The 17,500-nt window shown below is 47.0% G+C and overlaps 1 protein-coding gene across 2 annotated transcripts in view; it reads left to right on the top strand.

The window, feature by feature from the left end:
• The first annotated feature begins 16,033 nt into the window (after window positions 1–16,033).
• LOC126578312 (regulator of G-protein signaling 20) overlaps window positions 16,034–17,500 on the top strand; it is a 268,141-nt gene continuing 266,674 nt past the window's right edge. For both annotated transcript variants that reach the window (XR_007608390.1, XM_050240741.1), the window contains exon 1: window positions 16,034–16,690. Coding sequence is in view for 1 of the 2 variants with exons in the window: in XM_050240741.1 (XP_050096698.1) it covers window positions 16,647–16,690 (44 nt within the window). In the remaining variant the exon portion in view is untranslated. The remainder of the gene's footprint in view (window positions 16,691–17,500) is intronic.

Consider the following 17,500-nt stretch of genomic DNA (forward strand, 5'->3'; position numbering starts at 1 on the left):
CGCGCATCAGCGAACCAGCAATCAATGGATGAAGCTTAAAAAAACGAGATGATAACGAGCGCAGAAAGTCTAACACAGCTACTAAAAGGAAGACAACATCCTTCCTTCCGTTATTGGCACAATTTTTCCCTCCGTATTGGCTGACATTCCAACCGCACCACAATCACACCATTATGGACGGAAAACATCCGCCTTTCGGGTGTCCCAAACTTGCGGCTTTCGCTCGCTCAGAACGTGCTCGACGGAGCCGAAGGGAAAAGGACGTACACATGAGCAAAGAAATGGACGGACGGTTACCATGTATGTGTGCGCACGATCACCCTGTTTGTGTGTCATTGTCGCTGTCACAAATTGGCACAAGAGACCGGACCGGTCTCCGGGTTGTCTGGGAGGGGATGGGAGCGGAATAGAGACCTTTCGGGGCAGACGGGAATGGGGAGCGCTTCGGACGTGCAACCATACGACGACGACGACGACGACGACGTGGGGTGCGCTGGCTGCTGATTCTATGAATGAATGAATGTCTTCGTGGTCTTGCCGCTATCTTCTTGCTGGCCACAGGCCTGCCTCACACACAGTCCCTCGTTCCTTGCTCTCTGCGTCTGCTCTCTGCTCCTGTACGATCCAGCGACACCCATTAGACGCATGCTTGCTGCTGCTGCTGCTGCTGCTGCTGATTCTCCTGTTTGAACCCTCATTTGCTCCTCCCGTTCGCTCGCTCTCTTTATCCGCAATCAAATCTCCCATTTTCCGCATTCCGCATTCCACTGGCACCAGCAGCAGGCAGTCCCCGCCTGTTCCGTCTTATCAATGGACTGTGCAGAACTATTCGGAGGTGGTGGTTTCCCCGAAAGCACGATTCACCCTCTAATAGGAGTCTAATTTAGTCCAAATTTCTCATCTCAATTGGTATTTGAAGTGGTATCACTACCGATGAGATGTGGAAATTGAGTCAATGAATTCAAACGTCCTATAAGAGACAGAGAGAGAGAGAGTGAAAATGAGAGAAAAGCATCAAGCATGCTCTCTGCATTTCTCCCCAATTAGTTTTCCCAATATTATGATCGAGAGGCTACTGGTTCGCTCCCTGGTTAGCGTTTTTAATGATATTTAACACGACTGTATGCGTGAGATGGTGCTGCTGCTGCGGTTAGTAAGATTGTGAGTCTCGTGCTCTCTTCACCTCAGCTGCTCCCCTAGCTTCCCGCCTGGCCGATTTTGGCGCTCTTTCTCCGAGGCACCAGCGCCGGAAAACTCAACGCAAACTGATGGACTGCTGATCGTACGCACACCAGCGACCGCCCGGTGCGTCAGTGTGCGTGCACACTGCCGGCGACCCTGCTGCGCAGAGAGTGTTCTTGCGTACTGAGGACTTTCGTTAAGTTTACGGTGCGTTTTCGCCCGCACGATTTCCTCTCTTCGTGGATCCTTTTCCTCGTGAGCCACACACTGAGAGCGGGACACTGGTTAGTTCGGGAACTTGACGAAACTTTCACTCTTCCAACTTCCGACTTCCCTGGACACCGTCCCGATTGGCGGTGTGGTGTTCGGTCAACGGGGTTTCGACCACGGCTTCGTGATCCCGACGATGGTTTGTTGCCTGTCGTTGTCTCTGTCGTACGCGTACGCGTTCCACTCGGTGCTGCAGCTTGTGCTTCCCTGCATCGGATCCGTTCTTCGCTCCCTCGCACTGGACACGCATCTCATAGCTCGCACTCCCAGCACCCGCACGGCTCTCTCACTACCGATCTGCGGTGAGGACCGATGCAAAAATGTAAACAAAAATCTATCAACCGCTGCCGCTGCCGCTGCGTCCACCGCTCTTCCCTTTTCGCACCACCAGCGGGGGAGTGCCACGGGTGCCATGTGCCATCTTCGCGGTTGGCCCCCGTTTGCTGCGCTGTGGCGAGCGAGCATGGGAGCGCGCGCGCCAAGCGCCTGATCACAAACCATTCACTGGCCACCGTTCTCGGGGTACGGTTCTGTTCTGGAGTCCGCACCTATCCAGGAGCCCTTTGTGCGCCTTCTCGAGATAATCGGTTGCGTTGTGCTGAGTGTGTACGTTTCCTGTGAACAGTTTCGGAGCCAGAAGGTTCAGCCAGATAGTTGGTCTGTTGTTGAGATAATCGTTAGTTTTCGCATCCGTTTTTTTGTGTGTAAAGTGCGCTTCCGGTTTTTGTACGGCTCGCAATAACTTGAAGGCAAATCGTGGGCCTACGATCTTCACCAGTGTTGATTGTGCGCTTTTTTTCGCTTCAGATATTCCCCTACGACGATCATCAACCAGCGAGTTTAATAGTATTTTTATGGTTTTCGAGTCTGTGTGCTGTGATTGGAATGGGGGAGGCTGAGGGAGAAGTGTGATGTTTGGGCGGCGGGGGTGGTGAGGGTAGTGAGTGATCGCTCGGTGAAGAGTTTGCGTGAGGTGTTTGAAGATGCTGATGAAAAATAACACACAAGCAGAAAAGCATCCCCTCCAACCCTCGGTGGGGCTAACCCCAAAAAAAAACCCCAGGAATCGTGGTGTGCAGTTGTTGCGAACATAGGCGAACTCGAAACAGTGCCCGTGATCATCATCAGCAGCGACTAGTACGCGCACAGTCCGGCCACATTGCGTTCTGGCAAATCCGAGCGATCGATGGATGCTGATTAGCCGAGTCAGGGGGAGGAGACTCGAGGAAAATTCGTTAGAATTGTTCACGCAAGCCAGCTGGCACGTTTTACACCCTATCCATTCGTTGATGATCAAGCACGTCCTCGCTGTAAATGTGTTTTATGAAGATTTAGTCATCCATGTGGGGTTAATTATCATTTCACTTGATGATGGACTGCTGATGGAGGCGCCAGTAGCTGGTGAAACGCGATACTTTCCGTTACATAGCTGGGTGTATTTTGTGTCGAGTTTGTCTGTTAAATCATGGTAACGATTCAACGGTTAATATTTACCATTTTCCTTAATTGCTTCGCGTAATGAAACCGTTTATAGATGCAAATCGGTAGCAATGGAGGCGCCCGTTTTTTTTAATTTCTTAAATTTATTTTTACAAGCATAATAATGGAATACTAATATACTATTCCACTGTGAAAGTATTCCAAAATGAAAGTATTCCACTATCATGCTTGAAAAAATAAATAAGATTTTTTCTTAAAAACTGGCGCCTCCATCGATACCGATTTGTGTCGACAAATGGTTTCATTACTCGAACCAGTTTGGGCATTATTATTATTAACCCTGCTGCTGTGTGCCTCTATCGAGATGACTCACAGCGAGTTATATCATATGACGAGAATTATTTTTTTACAAAATAATTTTTAGTTTAAACTTAAAAAAGGTTATTTTTTAATTTTCTACATTATCTCCTGAATCTGCGACATTTCCAGCGGAAAGGCCGCCTTTTAAATCCTTCCTCGTAGAAAGATGTTAGTCGTATTAGCAGACAATAGGGTAAATGACGTTTTATTCTCATTATCACTATTGTATCTTTTTGCCTTTCAATTTTTTTTTCGGGGGCCAAGCACATCAAAGTCATAGGGTGATAGGTCAGGACTGTAAGGAAAGTTTTCAGATGTTCCTCACCTTAGTTGCTCCAATTTTTACCTAGTCAAGGCTGCATAAATGTAGCGACGAACATTTTCATGGACAAGAAACACTTCATTAACGATAGATCCCGTCTTTTTCGGCTTTATTCAAAAGCAGATCTCATTAAAAACATTGCTCTAACAGGCCGCATTGGTAGTGCTATAGAAGTTCTACGTGGAGTTTGGAAACATAGGCTTGCAATATTTGCGGTTGACCGATTACAGTTTCAATTATGATCGGAAAAATGATCGCTCTGCCGGCGGTGCAGTTTCATTTCGTTACAACAAAAATGATTCACTTATCCATCGATGAAATGTGCCGCACGTATTGGGGGACCACAATTTCCAAACAATTTCCACAGTTCATCATCCCGCGAGTGAGATAAAAGATGCATCAGGCTTAAACACATGCACGTACACCCGTTCATCTCATCACCTTCTGGCGCTGATCGTAAAAGTAAACTTTGTAGTTTATCGCTTAATCGCACATTCAATCCTTGGCGCTCTACTAGTCTAGTTCGTACCGATAGTTCCGGTCTCAGTGTACGTGTTATTAATAATAGCCCCGGTTTGGCTGGACAGAAAGATGGATGAAACGTGCTGTTGACGGTTTGTTGATAGCCGTCAAACAGGATATTGTCCAATCTGCCACCCTGGCAGATCTGAGTGGCCGGTAACAATCGATTATGAATCGCGGCGAATCAATCACGATGATCGAACGTTCGTTTCTTCCCCCCTTTATCTTTCCTGTCTATTTATCCACGCCACGCCGGATTATCGTTCACTTCGCTCCCCGTGGGGAGGGGGGGAGTTGACACAACTAGGGTGTGTGGAGGTGGTTTGTCTAAAGCTTTCAATTCATCAAATGCACGTCTCTTGCAGCATTATCCCCTTGCGGGGGGGTGGGGAGCGGCAAACATTTCCCGCCCACCCACGGTGATATCATCAATTGCTGCTCCCGCTACTGGCGAGTGCCGTAGCCATTTCCACCAGTTGCATTTGTGTGTTTTGCTTCTGTACAGTACCTCCTCAATCACTCATATCAACGCCCCTCTTCCCAGCCCAAACATCGGGCAACAAGTAGCCACGAGTGGTTGGATGGTGGCCACGATTGCATGACGATGCTTGCTGCTTGGATTATTTATACGTTCTCCAACATGTGAACCGGGCTATCGTCCCTCCCCGGAGGGGCTGTACGCCGTTGTAAGTGGTCCAACCGACCGTGGATCGACCATTCCTTCACCCGGAAGTGAACGTCAAGGCTGCCAATGGTTGCTACGACGCGGCTGCAACTGTTTGCCAGCAGCATCGCGACCTCATACCGATGCGCGTTTATTTGCATCGCGACCGCGCTGCCAGAGCGTTTGTTGCATCACGCCCCAAGCAGGGGGCTGAACTCTAATCATCTTTCGATGATTGCAGTACGCGTGGCAAACCTTGAACCTCCCTTCCCGGTGCACTATATTTACACACTCGGTGCACCAACTATTTCCCAGCTGCGTGGTCTGGTTGTGCCAGCGAAACGTATCGGATCGAATTCCCTGGTACCAGTTCCCTGGCTTCAGTGCAGCTCGACTCAATTCGAACAAAACGGTCCGTCGACTCCTGGCGAGTGATGATAAACAGCTACGAAAATGAAGAACTCCAAACCTGTGCCGCGGCAATATGAAACGATGCCTCAATGGTTCACATAAAAAAAAAACCTTGCGTTGTAGCTTGTTTATTGGCACTTTCGGGTAGTGCACGGGTCACAGACAGTCGAGAGTCGAGTAATCCCGGATTAATATCCCACGGAAAAGATCATATTCGATTTCATATCGAGAAAAAATGGGAAATAGTTTGTCAACGGTAGCCGTGCTGCTGAAGGTCCAATATTCATATTATGTCGATGGCTCACGCCTCGAAGCCACCCTGGAAAACGCTGAAGAAAAAAAAAGGGAAATAAGGACAAGTAGACAGCAATTGCGTTATGGCAGCGCAATGGTAAAATGTTATTATTTGGTCCCGAGTCCAATTCACCCGGAAAAAACCCACCAGCAACGGTACATTGCTTACGGTGAATCCAAAATGATAAATTATTCATGCGCTTTTCGATGGCGCACTGTGAAGCGGCCGCACTGATGCAAGGGAAAGTGATCGAATGCTATCTGCACGCAGCAAGCAACGGTGTCCATAATTCTGCGCGCGGCCGACAATCACCAGTCACCACCGCCACCACCACTAGAAAGCTATTAATCCCTCGCTCAGGTCAGCTTCTGTTCTTTCCCCGTTTTGCAAGCGGGCGCCACCAATACCGGACAACAATGGAGGCCACCATTGTTGGAGGCCACGCGCCCGTGCCAAGCTGATATCAGCCGACGCTGTGCAATCCGTCCGTCCGTCCGTCTGTCCGTCTGTCCGTGCGTCGTGATTCGCCCCAGGATGAGCCGTTGTTGAAGCGCTAGTAGGGAACGCGAACATCTGTCATAAAAGCGTTGTATAAAAAGGGGGGGAGCCCTCTCTCTCTCTCACCTTCTCTCCCCTCATTTCTGTGCTTGTTTGTCAGACGCACTTTTTCAGCGACGAGGTCGACGACGACGACTGTTCATAACGATATTTTATCGATTGTTGCGATGTGTTCCGATTTGGGCTTCCGATTATCCACGCAACGGGTGCCGTGTTTGTGCGCGTTAATGCGCCTCAAGTGGGCGGAGAGTCACGGTCAGAGAATCGGCCAGAATCCCGGACAGGCATGGGGCAGGTGGAGGGCTCTTCAAAGTCAACCCTAGAAATGGAGAGAGAGAGGATGATGTTTTTGTGTGCAAACCGTCCGCCAATGTTGGAAATGATAATAAAAAGCGCAAAACCAGATCGCAAGGATGGACGGCAACCGAAAGCTACAAAAAAAAAAACGCGGATGTCCAGCGAGTGGTTTTTGGGCCAGCAATGTGGGCAATGGATGTGGCGCCACTATCCGTCGACGTTGCGACATGACGACGGCGATCGGCTAACGATGATGACGGGTGTTGGTAATGCTTTGTCGGGCTACTCCCGGCGTCGTCCCGGGCGTCAGCACCGTATTAAGCTTGTAATAGTTTTTATCCCTCGTTTACGGCGCGAGCATTAAACTGAAACTCAGAGTGCTCCGTGTCGCGGGGCAGGCACGGATGGGGATGGCGTAGTTTGGGGATTTTTCTTCTTTAATTTTCCCCGTTTTTCTCTGCCTCCGCAAGCACGGCAGTGTGGCCACAGCACACTTGCGACACGGCAACAACAAGCGCCCCTAATGGTGTTTCGAGCTTTTGGAGTCCAGCGCCCAACGTTTTGCTGACTAGTTTTGCGTCATCACTTCCGTTCCGGTGAAGGAAAATGGGAAGAAAACGAAACTGGACTGGAGCCACTACGTGAGCCACACAAAAAAGTGCGACAAATAAATCCCTGACGCAGTAGCAGCAGCAGCACCACTATGGGCAACAAAATCCAGTCTATTCCAATCAGATCCATGAACAAACACAGATAACAGAGCGTCCGGAATCCGGAAGGGAAGCGACAACGGAAAGCAAAACAAATGGAGAACCGTAGAGATACTTACAGAGCTAGTCAGGGCTGCTGGTGGCTTGCTGGTCAGGAGCATCTTTCGGGGTCATCATCGTCATTATAAGCCATGCCACGGGGCGATGGCGGCGGTGAAAAATAAAGGTCAAGAACGGTTCGGTGTCCGTGGTGCTCGCGACGCATCGGCGACACACACCGGGTGGCCAGCGTGGTCCTAGTACAGCGGATTCAAGGACTTTTGGTAAAGCCACTACAAAAAGGGTCAGCATTTCAAATCGATTCCCATTCCGAAGACCTGCCACTTAGGTACTTTGGTACTCGTTCGTCCGTTCATTCGTTCATTCGTTCGCAAAAGTAACGAAGGATTTAGGACGCGCTCGCCCCCGTAATCTGATAGCAGATTGCTTGTCTTTCTGTGTCCGAAAGGCAGGGATGCTGCAGCGCGGGCACAGCTTTGCAGCACTAACGATGGATGACAGCATTATGGAATGCTGCGCGCAAATCGCTCTTATATCCCTCGTCGATCCTGCATCTAAATGAATTGCACCGCATGCAGTGACACTCCTTTTGTGCGCCCCTTTTTTCCCATTCGCTATCCACGAAGCGACGACGAGGAAAGCGGCAAACATGTTGACGTGGATACGCTAATGCCCTCTGCCAAAGTGTAGCCGCCCGTGGGGCGTGTAGATGTGTATCATAATCGTAGCAATTATGCTGTTCATTTATCACGGATGACGGCGATGATGATGATCGCGTGCACCCGTTTCTAGCCAGTCGAGTAACGCTAGTCTGCTCGCAACCGTTAGTTTGTTCGACTTTTGAGCGCTTTCGGTGTTTCCTCCTTTTTTTTTTGTTTTGAAGCGTACGCCGTCGCTGTGTGATTGTTTGGAGTAGTTACCACCGTCATTACAGCAGTCAACAGCAGTGGTTATTACTGTCTAGACTGTCTACTTTATGAAGCTTCTTTTTTTTCTCTTTTTCAAATGAAGTTCTTTTGCAATGCTATTTGTAGCTTAACTGCACACAACGTTACGCTGTTGAGAGCAACGAGCAATGTGTTTATGGTGGTAATGCATTTACTTACTGAGAAAGAAAGAAGAAATGCGTATTGCTTATCACAATAGCACCGTAACGAAGCTTTCCTGTGATATGCTTTTTCGAAAAAAAAAACACTGTAGAAGCACAAAAATGGAATCTGCTCTCTATCTGCCAACTCACCATGATGTCTGCCATTAAAGAGACCGACATAGAGCGTTCGCTGGAATCTTATCATTCATTTAGTGGCCATCGGAATCATCAATCAACTGTGGTTTTAGGCGTGGTGTGGCATGCTTCGCATCAAATGCTGTAATTGATTGATTTGCTCCCGTCTCGTCAAATCCAATCCCAAAATCTATCTCCCGTGGTTGACACGCTCTTCGCTTCAAAATCATACATCGCTCGTCGTCAATCGTCAGTCGTCGCTTGGTGTGTTTGATGGGGAATCTTTGCTCAGTATACTCATCTCTCTTTCTTGAACTATCTTTGATTGAAGAAACTGAAAGAGCATGATGATGAGTCGATTAAGTGATTAATTACGTCGGCTATGGCGGGTCTTTGATCTGTCCTATGATGTCCTCGGTGTTGTATGTGAATGAATCCTGTCAGTTAACCTTCACCTTAAGCCTTCCTTCTTATGACACGTGTTACGGTGCGTTCGCACCCATATTTGAGTGACAACTAATTGACTCACAAAACCACGACTCTGCTCCTAAGACGCATTGATACGGAGAATGTATCCGTGCTTTCATTCCAGACGTCTGGCTCGGGGCTCGGTAATTGAAAGCACATTTATCGGCTTTCTAATTACACCACAAGGTAGCATCACCTCGTCCGTACGTACCAGGGGGGAGAATTTTGCGAAAAGCTCTGTCTTCCTCGAACCAGCTTACCAACACCAGGAACAGACCGCGAAGAAAATGAATTAATTTTATCGCACGAACCCAGTGCGCAGTAGCCTCACTCACTGTTACCTCTCGTAGACTATCGAATGGGTTTAGTAAATTACGAAACTCCCGGACTCGGTCACACAGTGTCGGCAGAAGTGTTGTCGCAGCGTTGCGGTGCATCGTTTGCCGTTGGCCACCTCACTGCGAGTGCGCCTTCGAGGTTTGCTTGGCTTTGGGAAATGTAAATCAATTAAAAATTAATTTCAAATCTCATCGTCTCGACCACCGTCTCGACCACCTGGGACCACCTTAAACGTCCCAAAGGGCGGGACTGCAATCCTTTCCTTCGCCAACGACAAAACATATTTTGCTGCTGCTTCTATTGGACGGATTGCGGTTTTCGGAACGAACGGGAAAATATTTCAAATGGAAATCCGCGCCTTTTTGTGTTTTATCCTTATTTTGGAGAGTTGGACTGGAATGGCCAGCGGACAATCGAACCCGTTGGACCCCATGTCTGTCTGGCGACCGGATAGAAAAGCTCTTAGCTCGTGAGTCTGCCTTGGGGTGCCACGGTCTCAAATGGAGGCCAGAGAATTGCGAAAGTTCTACGCAAGAAATAGATCATTCCGTTCGCACTACGGTGCGATCTTACCCTTGTCAAATGCCACGTATAAGCTCCGTCTGAAACTGGGAATCCATTTTCTAAAGATACCTCCCATAAATCGCGAGGGTTCTTATGGTCCACCGAAGGGGGATAAGTCGCATTACGTTTACTTCACGAAAACACACGCTTCAATTAGAGTAGAAGGCGAGACGGACTCGCGGGGGGACTCGCGATTAGGTTAAGCGCTAAATGGCCAGTCTTCCGTGTGGCTGAGCATTCCTACTCTCCCGAAACGCTAAGCACCACTCGTGCTCCATTTTGGGCGTCCTCGGCCGTTGCAAATCTTGTGTGCGTGTTCTGGAGGCTGGAACAAACGTTAAATGATGTTGCGGGACCGCGTGAGTCTCGAGGCTGCCTGGAGCAATGACTTGACTCGGACGCTCATCAGGTTGTTGATTGCCTCCCGAGAATGCCACAGAAATAGCTTTGAAAAACCATACTGTTGGCGCTGAAGTTGGAGGAAAGCTGCCTTCATTTGACTTACGCTTCTCATTTGGGGTGGAAAAGTGGGCACCGTAAATGGGCACGGTGCCCACTGATGGAGACAGAGATTGACAATCTATTTTGATAAGGTCACTGGGGTGCTTTTGAGAGAAGCGCTTCAAATAATTAGCCACAGCAGCTGCACACGTAGATGCCGATGCGTCACGGACTCGTGCACGAGGAGAAGCTTCTATTAAAGGTGCACTTATGGTTCGAACAACCAGCTCAGGATAGGTATTTGAAAATAAAATTCAATAGACTGCTACCTAAATGAAAACCACAATGAGTCGGTTTTTTTGTTGCATGGGAGACTCATTTGTGAATTTGTTATACCACGTTACCTATTCTATTTTGTGCTTTTCACATAAACGAACGAAGCTCAATTTTATATTTTTAGTTTGAAGTCGCCAAAAAGGCAGCTCAATGAACATAAATTGAAGCAAATACTGACCAAAAGCTAACGGTGATGATGTTTTGGACCATTCTTGATTAATTGATGGTAGTGACTACCTAAGAACATGCTAATGCTCATGCTCTCTTGAAAAATATAGTCAGACAATCATTGGAATAGTTCATCAACTAAAAATAACATCCTTCAGACCATACTACACCTTCGATGGTTCAGACATGCTACATAACTATTATAATTTGCTATGCCTTTGAATAGAAATATTTCCATTGTAAGGAACTTTTTGGGCCTGATTTTGTTCCAGCTGTATCTACACAATTGCACGTTCACTTTAAAAAGTTTCCAAAAATATTATTCGAAAAAATATTTCGATCTTCGATTGCTGTATTTATAAAACAGTCCTAGTTTGGTACTCTTTGCCAGGATGTTAAAAGTTAACGTGGATCAACTGTGCATTTCGGGTTGTAAAACTGCCTGATGAGAATATGTTGGCATTTGTTTTATTTTCACAGTGTAGAAACATTTTTTTCAATATAATTTTAGGTCTTGTAGTCGCCTAGCGAAACTCAAGACAACATTCCATCAAAACTGAAGAGAGCATTTATACCATGAACGTAACAGGTTACAGATATTATTGGTTAAACAAATATCCCATTCGAATTGGGAACAATTTGAATTTGCATTGGTAAAGCGGCAGATGAAGTCATTCTATTCATAGACAAATGAAAGTTATCCTATTTTTATTCAAATCTTTTGCTGAAAACCATATTTTCCGAATGACCGTAAAGCCGTATGGAGGTATTGTTCTCGACAAAGCATACTCACCATCCGAGTCTACCAGCAAATAACAACTTTAAATACGCATTTTTCGGATCATAATAGAAAAAAAGGAATGCCTGGCGCCAATACCCTTTTCATTCGTTAAGTTCGTTTAAACAAAGGCGATACTTTTTAATGAGCTTGTCATGTGTTGGTAAATGTCAGAGGAACAAAGCGGTATCGACAGCTTACTTCTCGTTACAGCCAGCTTTAAGAAAAACCGGTAAAGACTCATGCTCACATCTGATAGAAGCGGTATAAAAATAGTTCATCATATGAATGCAATCAGTATTTTTTATTTAACAAACCATCGTCGACACCTTTTACAATTTGCTAAGCAATTTGCAGTTTAAAAATGAAATGTGTCAGATGGCTAGGTGCAAGAGCATAATAAATGCTGAACTGATGTACGGACTGACGTGTTCCAGAATGGACCGGTGGCAACCAAATTGGTTTTAATCCTGCAAATATCAATCCAGCGCGCCCCCTTTAACAACTACAGCAGAAGCCAACATCACCTCGAGCGAGTGAAGAGTGAAAGGTCATTTTGTAACTGGGATTGCAAATATGAAAGAAGAAGTTCAATTTCATTATTCTCGCCTCTAACTCTCGCCCCCACTTCAGGGGTACGGCCTGTAGTCCGTAGCGCCGGGTCAGTCCGCGATCGACCGAGCGGCGCGAATGGTCTCGGTTTCACCGGGAACCTTCACCGCTTCACCGCCCTCTTGCAGAGCTCCTACCCCTCCACGGACTGGTCTATTGTTTCGTTAAACGAGCCTCGGGCCTTAATGTGGAAATAAGGGCAGGGCAGAATGTGTTTTTGTTTGGAGAAAAGAAAAAAGGGGCAACAGCAGCAGCAGCAGCGGCAGTAGAAATCCAGCAAAGACCACATCCATTGGCCACACATATGTGGGCCGGCAGCGTGGACATTAGCGATAAACAGGGACCGGGAAACCCGGTGGCCACGCCTGAGGGGGCAACGGTCAGAAGGGCACCGCCGATTCCTTCCCTGCTTGCATCCGTACGCCCGGAGGACAATTGTTTATCCAGCTAAACAAAGGCTCGCAAGCCAAGCGCAAACAAACTCAACAACCTTCCGGGCCTGAGTCCTGGACGTTTTACGTGCTAGGAACGGGGAGAGAGAGAGAGGGAGAGGCAGAAAGAGTTGGAGGAAATGTTACTTTAGGTTTGAGGTTGCTCGCGGCTAGGAAGGTTCACCTTCTTGGTGTCTTGGCTTTGTGTTCGCTGCCCTTTCCTTCTGCTCCTTCCTAGCTTCTCTCCAGTGGGTTTTGCCACGTGTCAGCCAGTCACTTAACCTTCGCTGCTCGGTGAGTTTTGGCGAGAGTAAGGACTGCAAAGTGAACCATCAGCACCATGGCCATCAGCATCATCATCATCACCCCACCGGTGGTGATCGGTGGCCTCAGAGGTCAACTACTAATCATGGAAAAATAGAGAGAGAGAGAGAGAGAGAGAGAGAGAGAGAGAGAGAGAGAGAGAGAGAGAGAGAGAGAAAGAGAGAGACAATGAAATGGAAACGAAGTGAATGAGGCATCGTTCGGCTGGACTGCCATCATCATCCCCCACGGGAACGACCCCCTCAATCTTCCCGCTCCTAACGATCAGTTGTGACTTTTGTGACCGAGCGCACAAGCACTTGTTTGCATAGCGTGCCCGAGGGGAGAGGTCCTGTGCATGGCTCCTGTGCCGTGCCGTGTGGCTCCAGGAATGGAAACCCAAAACAACAATGACAATAAAGACAATAAAAAAGTTGAGAAAATAATAAACCGCCAAAAAGGACGAACCGTTTCTATTGCTGCTGCTGGGAATTCGTTGGAGGGATGTAGATGAATTTGACATTCGACCTGCCGAAATGAACTGCTAGGGCGGTTGACCTGTTGCATAGGCGTTGAGGCTCCACAGCGACCCGGTGTTTAGCTGATGAAAAATGTAAAATATCCGCTGGAAATAATTCAAACCCCGCTTTCCGCCTCGCTTTCGAAGTAAATGGAAGTAAATTAAATTTGTACCAACACCCAACAGTGTGAGGAGTGGAAGTTGACTGCTGTTGTGCCTGGAGGCTCTGCTACACCCTCGGAGGAACAAATTGGTTGCCATTCGTTCGTTGAATGGACGCCTTCAAAGTGTTGCTACAAATTGTGTTTTTAATTTTTGTTTCCCAACTCCAAAGGGCATTCAGTATTTTCCATGTGCAGTAATGGCAGAAAGGAAGTACACAATCACTTCTCTTTGTTTAAAATCCCAAAGAATAACGCAACTACTGGTACAGATTGTTTCCATAATAATTGATAACAATTGAATTCCATGCTGGAAATCGTTCTTCACGAAGTTATTGATCCTTTTTATAACAGGGTGTTGTAAGTTACTCAGTATAGGTATAAGGCAAAAAAAGTTACCAGTAAAAAGAAATCCTCAATAGTCTCTTATTATCTTGTCTTGATATCAATAACCGTTTATGAAGGGATAAACCATGATTTAGATAAAGGTTTGGCTAATACATATATTTTTTATGTGTCCGCAAAGTAGCTTAGAGCCGATATTTTGTCCGTTGGTTGCAAATCAGATCCTTCAGGAGGTACAGTTTGCAAGAAAAGTTTATCCACACCTTGCAAACAATTTACATTTTGACTGATTTTTCATGAAAACCCTCAGCCTAAAAACGCGTATCACATATCAATAGTTTTGTTTTCTATGCTCTACTGTGCTTTTTACATTTTAGAAAAAATACCTTCTAGAAACAAAGATATTACAATAACAGTGGAGCAAGGTACGAAAAGCACGCAAAAAAAGTTTATCCACTCTCATGTATTTTATTGTATGGTGTTATAGAGTTTTTACTCCAAAATAATCAAACAAGCATTTTTCCTCTCAATTTCAAAAATGTATTTTAGTTTGTTTATCACAAACACATGTTTTGAGGCCCATTGGAAGGTTTTATCGCCACAAATGATGGAGTTATGGGCCTAATATAATAATAACTATTAATATATAACGACCATTTCCTCCAGAGAAAACATTTTTACAGTACTGCCTGTTCCTAAAATACCTTGTCACTTTTTCGCGAACTATTAAGCCTCCAATGAAACTGGACAAATGTCCCATGAAAGCGCGTTCCACTGGAGCAACCCCCCTTCGTCCAGAAATTAGTGACAGAAAGCAAAACACAACCACAGCCCCGCGGCTGCCCCGGGACCGAACTATGTGCCCCAAAACTATAACCTGAACGACGATGAAAATGATGCTTCCTGAAATGAATAGTACTCTACGAAGCACATCATCCAGCCATCCTGGGCCCAGGGATGGCGGATCCTTCATCAAAACAAACCCATTAAAACTTTATTATCACCTCGCCGCCGGAAGGGCTTGCGGTTGGTCGGTGGATGCCACGTGTGCCGGAAATGACGGTACACCATTTGCGGTCACCTACTAATAACCGGCTGCACCCGACGTTCGTTCGCTTATGCTCGGGCAGCGATGGGATCCGTTCCATCCTCCTGGCTCCTGGCTGCCAATCTGACATCATTCAGGCTCGGCCCGCGAGGAGCTGGCCGCTCGTCATCAAAGTAATTAACCTCAAACATGATGCTACGCGGTGGTAGCAGCTGACCAAGCCAACCGACCAACCGACTCGGAGAGCGGCCTCTGAGTGTGAGGATGGCGATGATTCAATAACTGCGAAGCGTTAAGGGTTCCTTTGCTGTCCTGTCCTGTCCTGTGACCGGTGGCTGAACGTGTCGTACAACGATGGAAAGTAATTATATCTCATCCCTCGTGTGTCGGATCGCTCTATACATACGGATATGTGAGTGATAGAAGCGCCCCCTCCACGTCCTTTGAAAGGATGAAAGTGTTAAAGCGAACATTGCATTAAAGCGATACGACACAACGGCACAAAAGGCCGTATGACACCATTTGAGGCAGCCAGGGAAGGGCATCCTTCGTCGAGCGTACGAAAAAAAATGGCGATAAAATCACGAACCATCGTACACTTCACAGGATGCCGGGCTGCTGATGAAGCAGCTTTCCACTCGCGAACCAGTGATCACGATCGTGATCGAACGCGCTGACCCGATTCGCCCCGGGTTCAAACCAGCGACCACGTCCCCGACCTTGTCCTATCGCTTGGCAATTAACTGGAGGCATAATGAAAGGACAGGAAAGGCGAAGATTGCACTCTAATCGGTCCGGTTTCCTTTTTGCCCCGGGTGGGGGGGGGGGGGGGGGGATAAATGTCAAGCACCACCTTCGAGTGCCTAGACCACCGTTCTCTGCATAAATTATGCTTAACTAACCGGTGCACTTGCACGTTGACGCCGGTGGCGGTCTATTATGCTGATACGTATTTGCATAAGTGATATAGAGAATGTGATAGACTGATAGAGAGGCAGAGCGGGGCATGGAGAGAGTATTGACAATCGTATTAACAACCCCCCTCAGCAAACGGTAGATGATTGATGCAGTTTCGATGCAAAAGCAAGGTGTAATTTCGTTTAAATAACCAGTACCAGCGAACTAAGTGGATTATCAGCTCACTGGGCAATCGTGCGCTACTGCTAATGCTTTTTTCTAAAGATAACTCCGAGTGAAGATGCAGATTGCTGTACAAATAATGTTGTAGACCACCGCTGGCCCTCACCACAGCTAAATAGTGAAAGTGTCCCGAAGGTACAGGACGAGCACGATGACAGTGTCGCGAAAGTCATTTCTAACTAAGTACATCAAACAGCGCTCCTCCCGGGCAACGGTGCGCTCGAGAGGATTCCAGTGAGAACTCGTGACGAAGAAGAAAGAACAGTGTCCTCCTCGGTACCTCCTCCTGCTGGAGCTAAGTGCTACGCAAACATGTCGAAACAATAGCCACGGTGTTCCCCTCTGTGTGTACCGAATGAAGGTGGCGTAAAGCTCGCGCACGGTTCGGAAGTGCACTTGACCCACCACCGGGACTGGCCGCAGGTGGGTGGTTGGCACGAGAGGAGGGAGGAAAACTGAGAGCGGAGCAGATAGAAAGTGTCAACAGCTTCCCAGCACCAGCAGCAGCCAGTGGACTCTAGTGATTGTTTCTTCGAGGTTTTGCCTTTTTCCCTCCGCCGCTGGTTGTTGTGGTTATTGTTGTTTGTTGAGATCAGCGATTCAGGTGGCCAGCAGTCGAGCGGTGCCGAGGGCACCCGGATACCCGAAGCACCAGACGGTGCCGTACAGCCTTAGGATGGCCGAAAAATGGCGACAAGCTATCGGGAAGATACGGAAAGGGTAAGGAAAGGGGCTGTTCTAGGGCAGAGCTGTTCGAATCGCTGTGATGTTCGATGCGATAAAGTTTGCTATAGCCGGATCGGGTACCACCATCTCTTATCTCGTTGTATTACATGCATAACAAAGCGTGGTACGCTTTCATCGTTTTAACTTTCTTCTTCAAGGGGACACAAAGTAAAAAGCACTCCAGCTAGAGGGCAGACTGGAATAAGTGGTGTGCTTCTTCACACCTTCTCAAGAACATTCTTTCAATTTCAATAAAAACTAAGTGTCTGTCTGACAGCGTGCAACAACCAACGTTTACTTCTGCCTTTATTTTGAAGGATAATACAAAATCAAACCCCTGCAGAAGGATACGAGTATTAGGGAAATAAATTCATTTGCAACCCATTTTCCAAAGGAAATGCAGATTGATTTTTAACAGAAAAAAAAACAAATGAATATGCAACATTTGAGAATCCTTAATTCTAGGCAAAACTCAGGTATTCGTTTCATGATTCTGCAATAACATTTGCGAGAAGAAAATGTCTCGAACTGCTACTCCTTTTAATTTTGACTTTGCTAAGCGCAAAGGGACAAAATTTCAACTGATGCATGTTTTAAGAAATTTAAGCGTAGCTACTATTTTTCAGCTTCTTTAAGGGTTTAGAGCAAGTAGCCGTAATATTCAATAATCATTCTGTTAAATATAAGGGAAAATTTTAGTGGTCGTCACCGAGCGATTAAACAATACCCAACTGGGTTCCTCGCTTCGTCACTCCACTATTGTCCTATTAATTACGCGATTTAGAAATACACGCTCTGGCCGCG

Source organism: Anopheles aquasalis, chromosome 3, assembly GCF_943734665.1.
Source record: "Anopheles aquasalis chromosome 3, idAnoAquaMG_Q_19, whole genome shotgun sequence".
Taxonomy (NCBI): Eukaryota; Metazoa; Arthropoda; class Insecta; order Diptera; family Culicidae; genus Anopheles; species Anopheles aquasalis.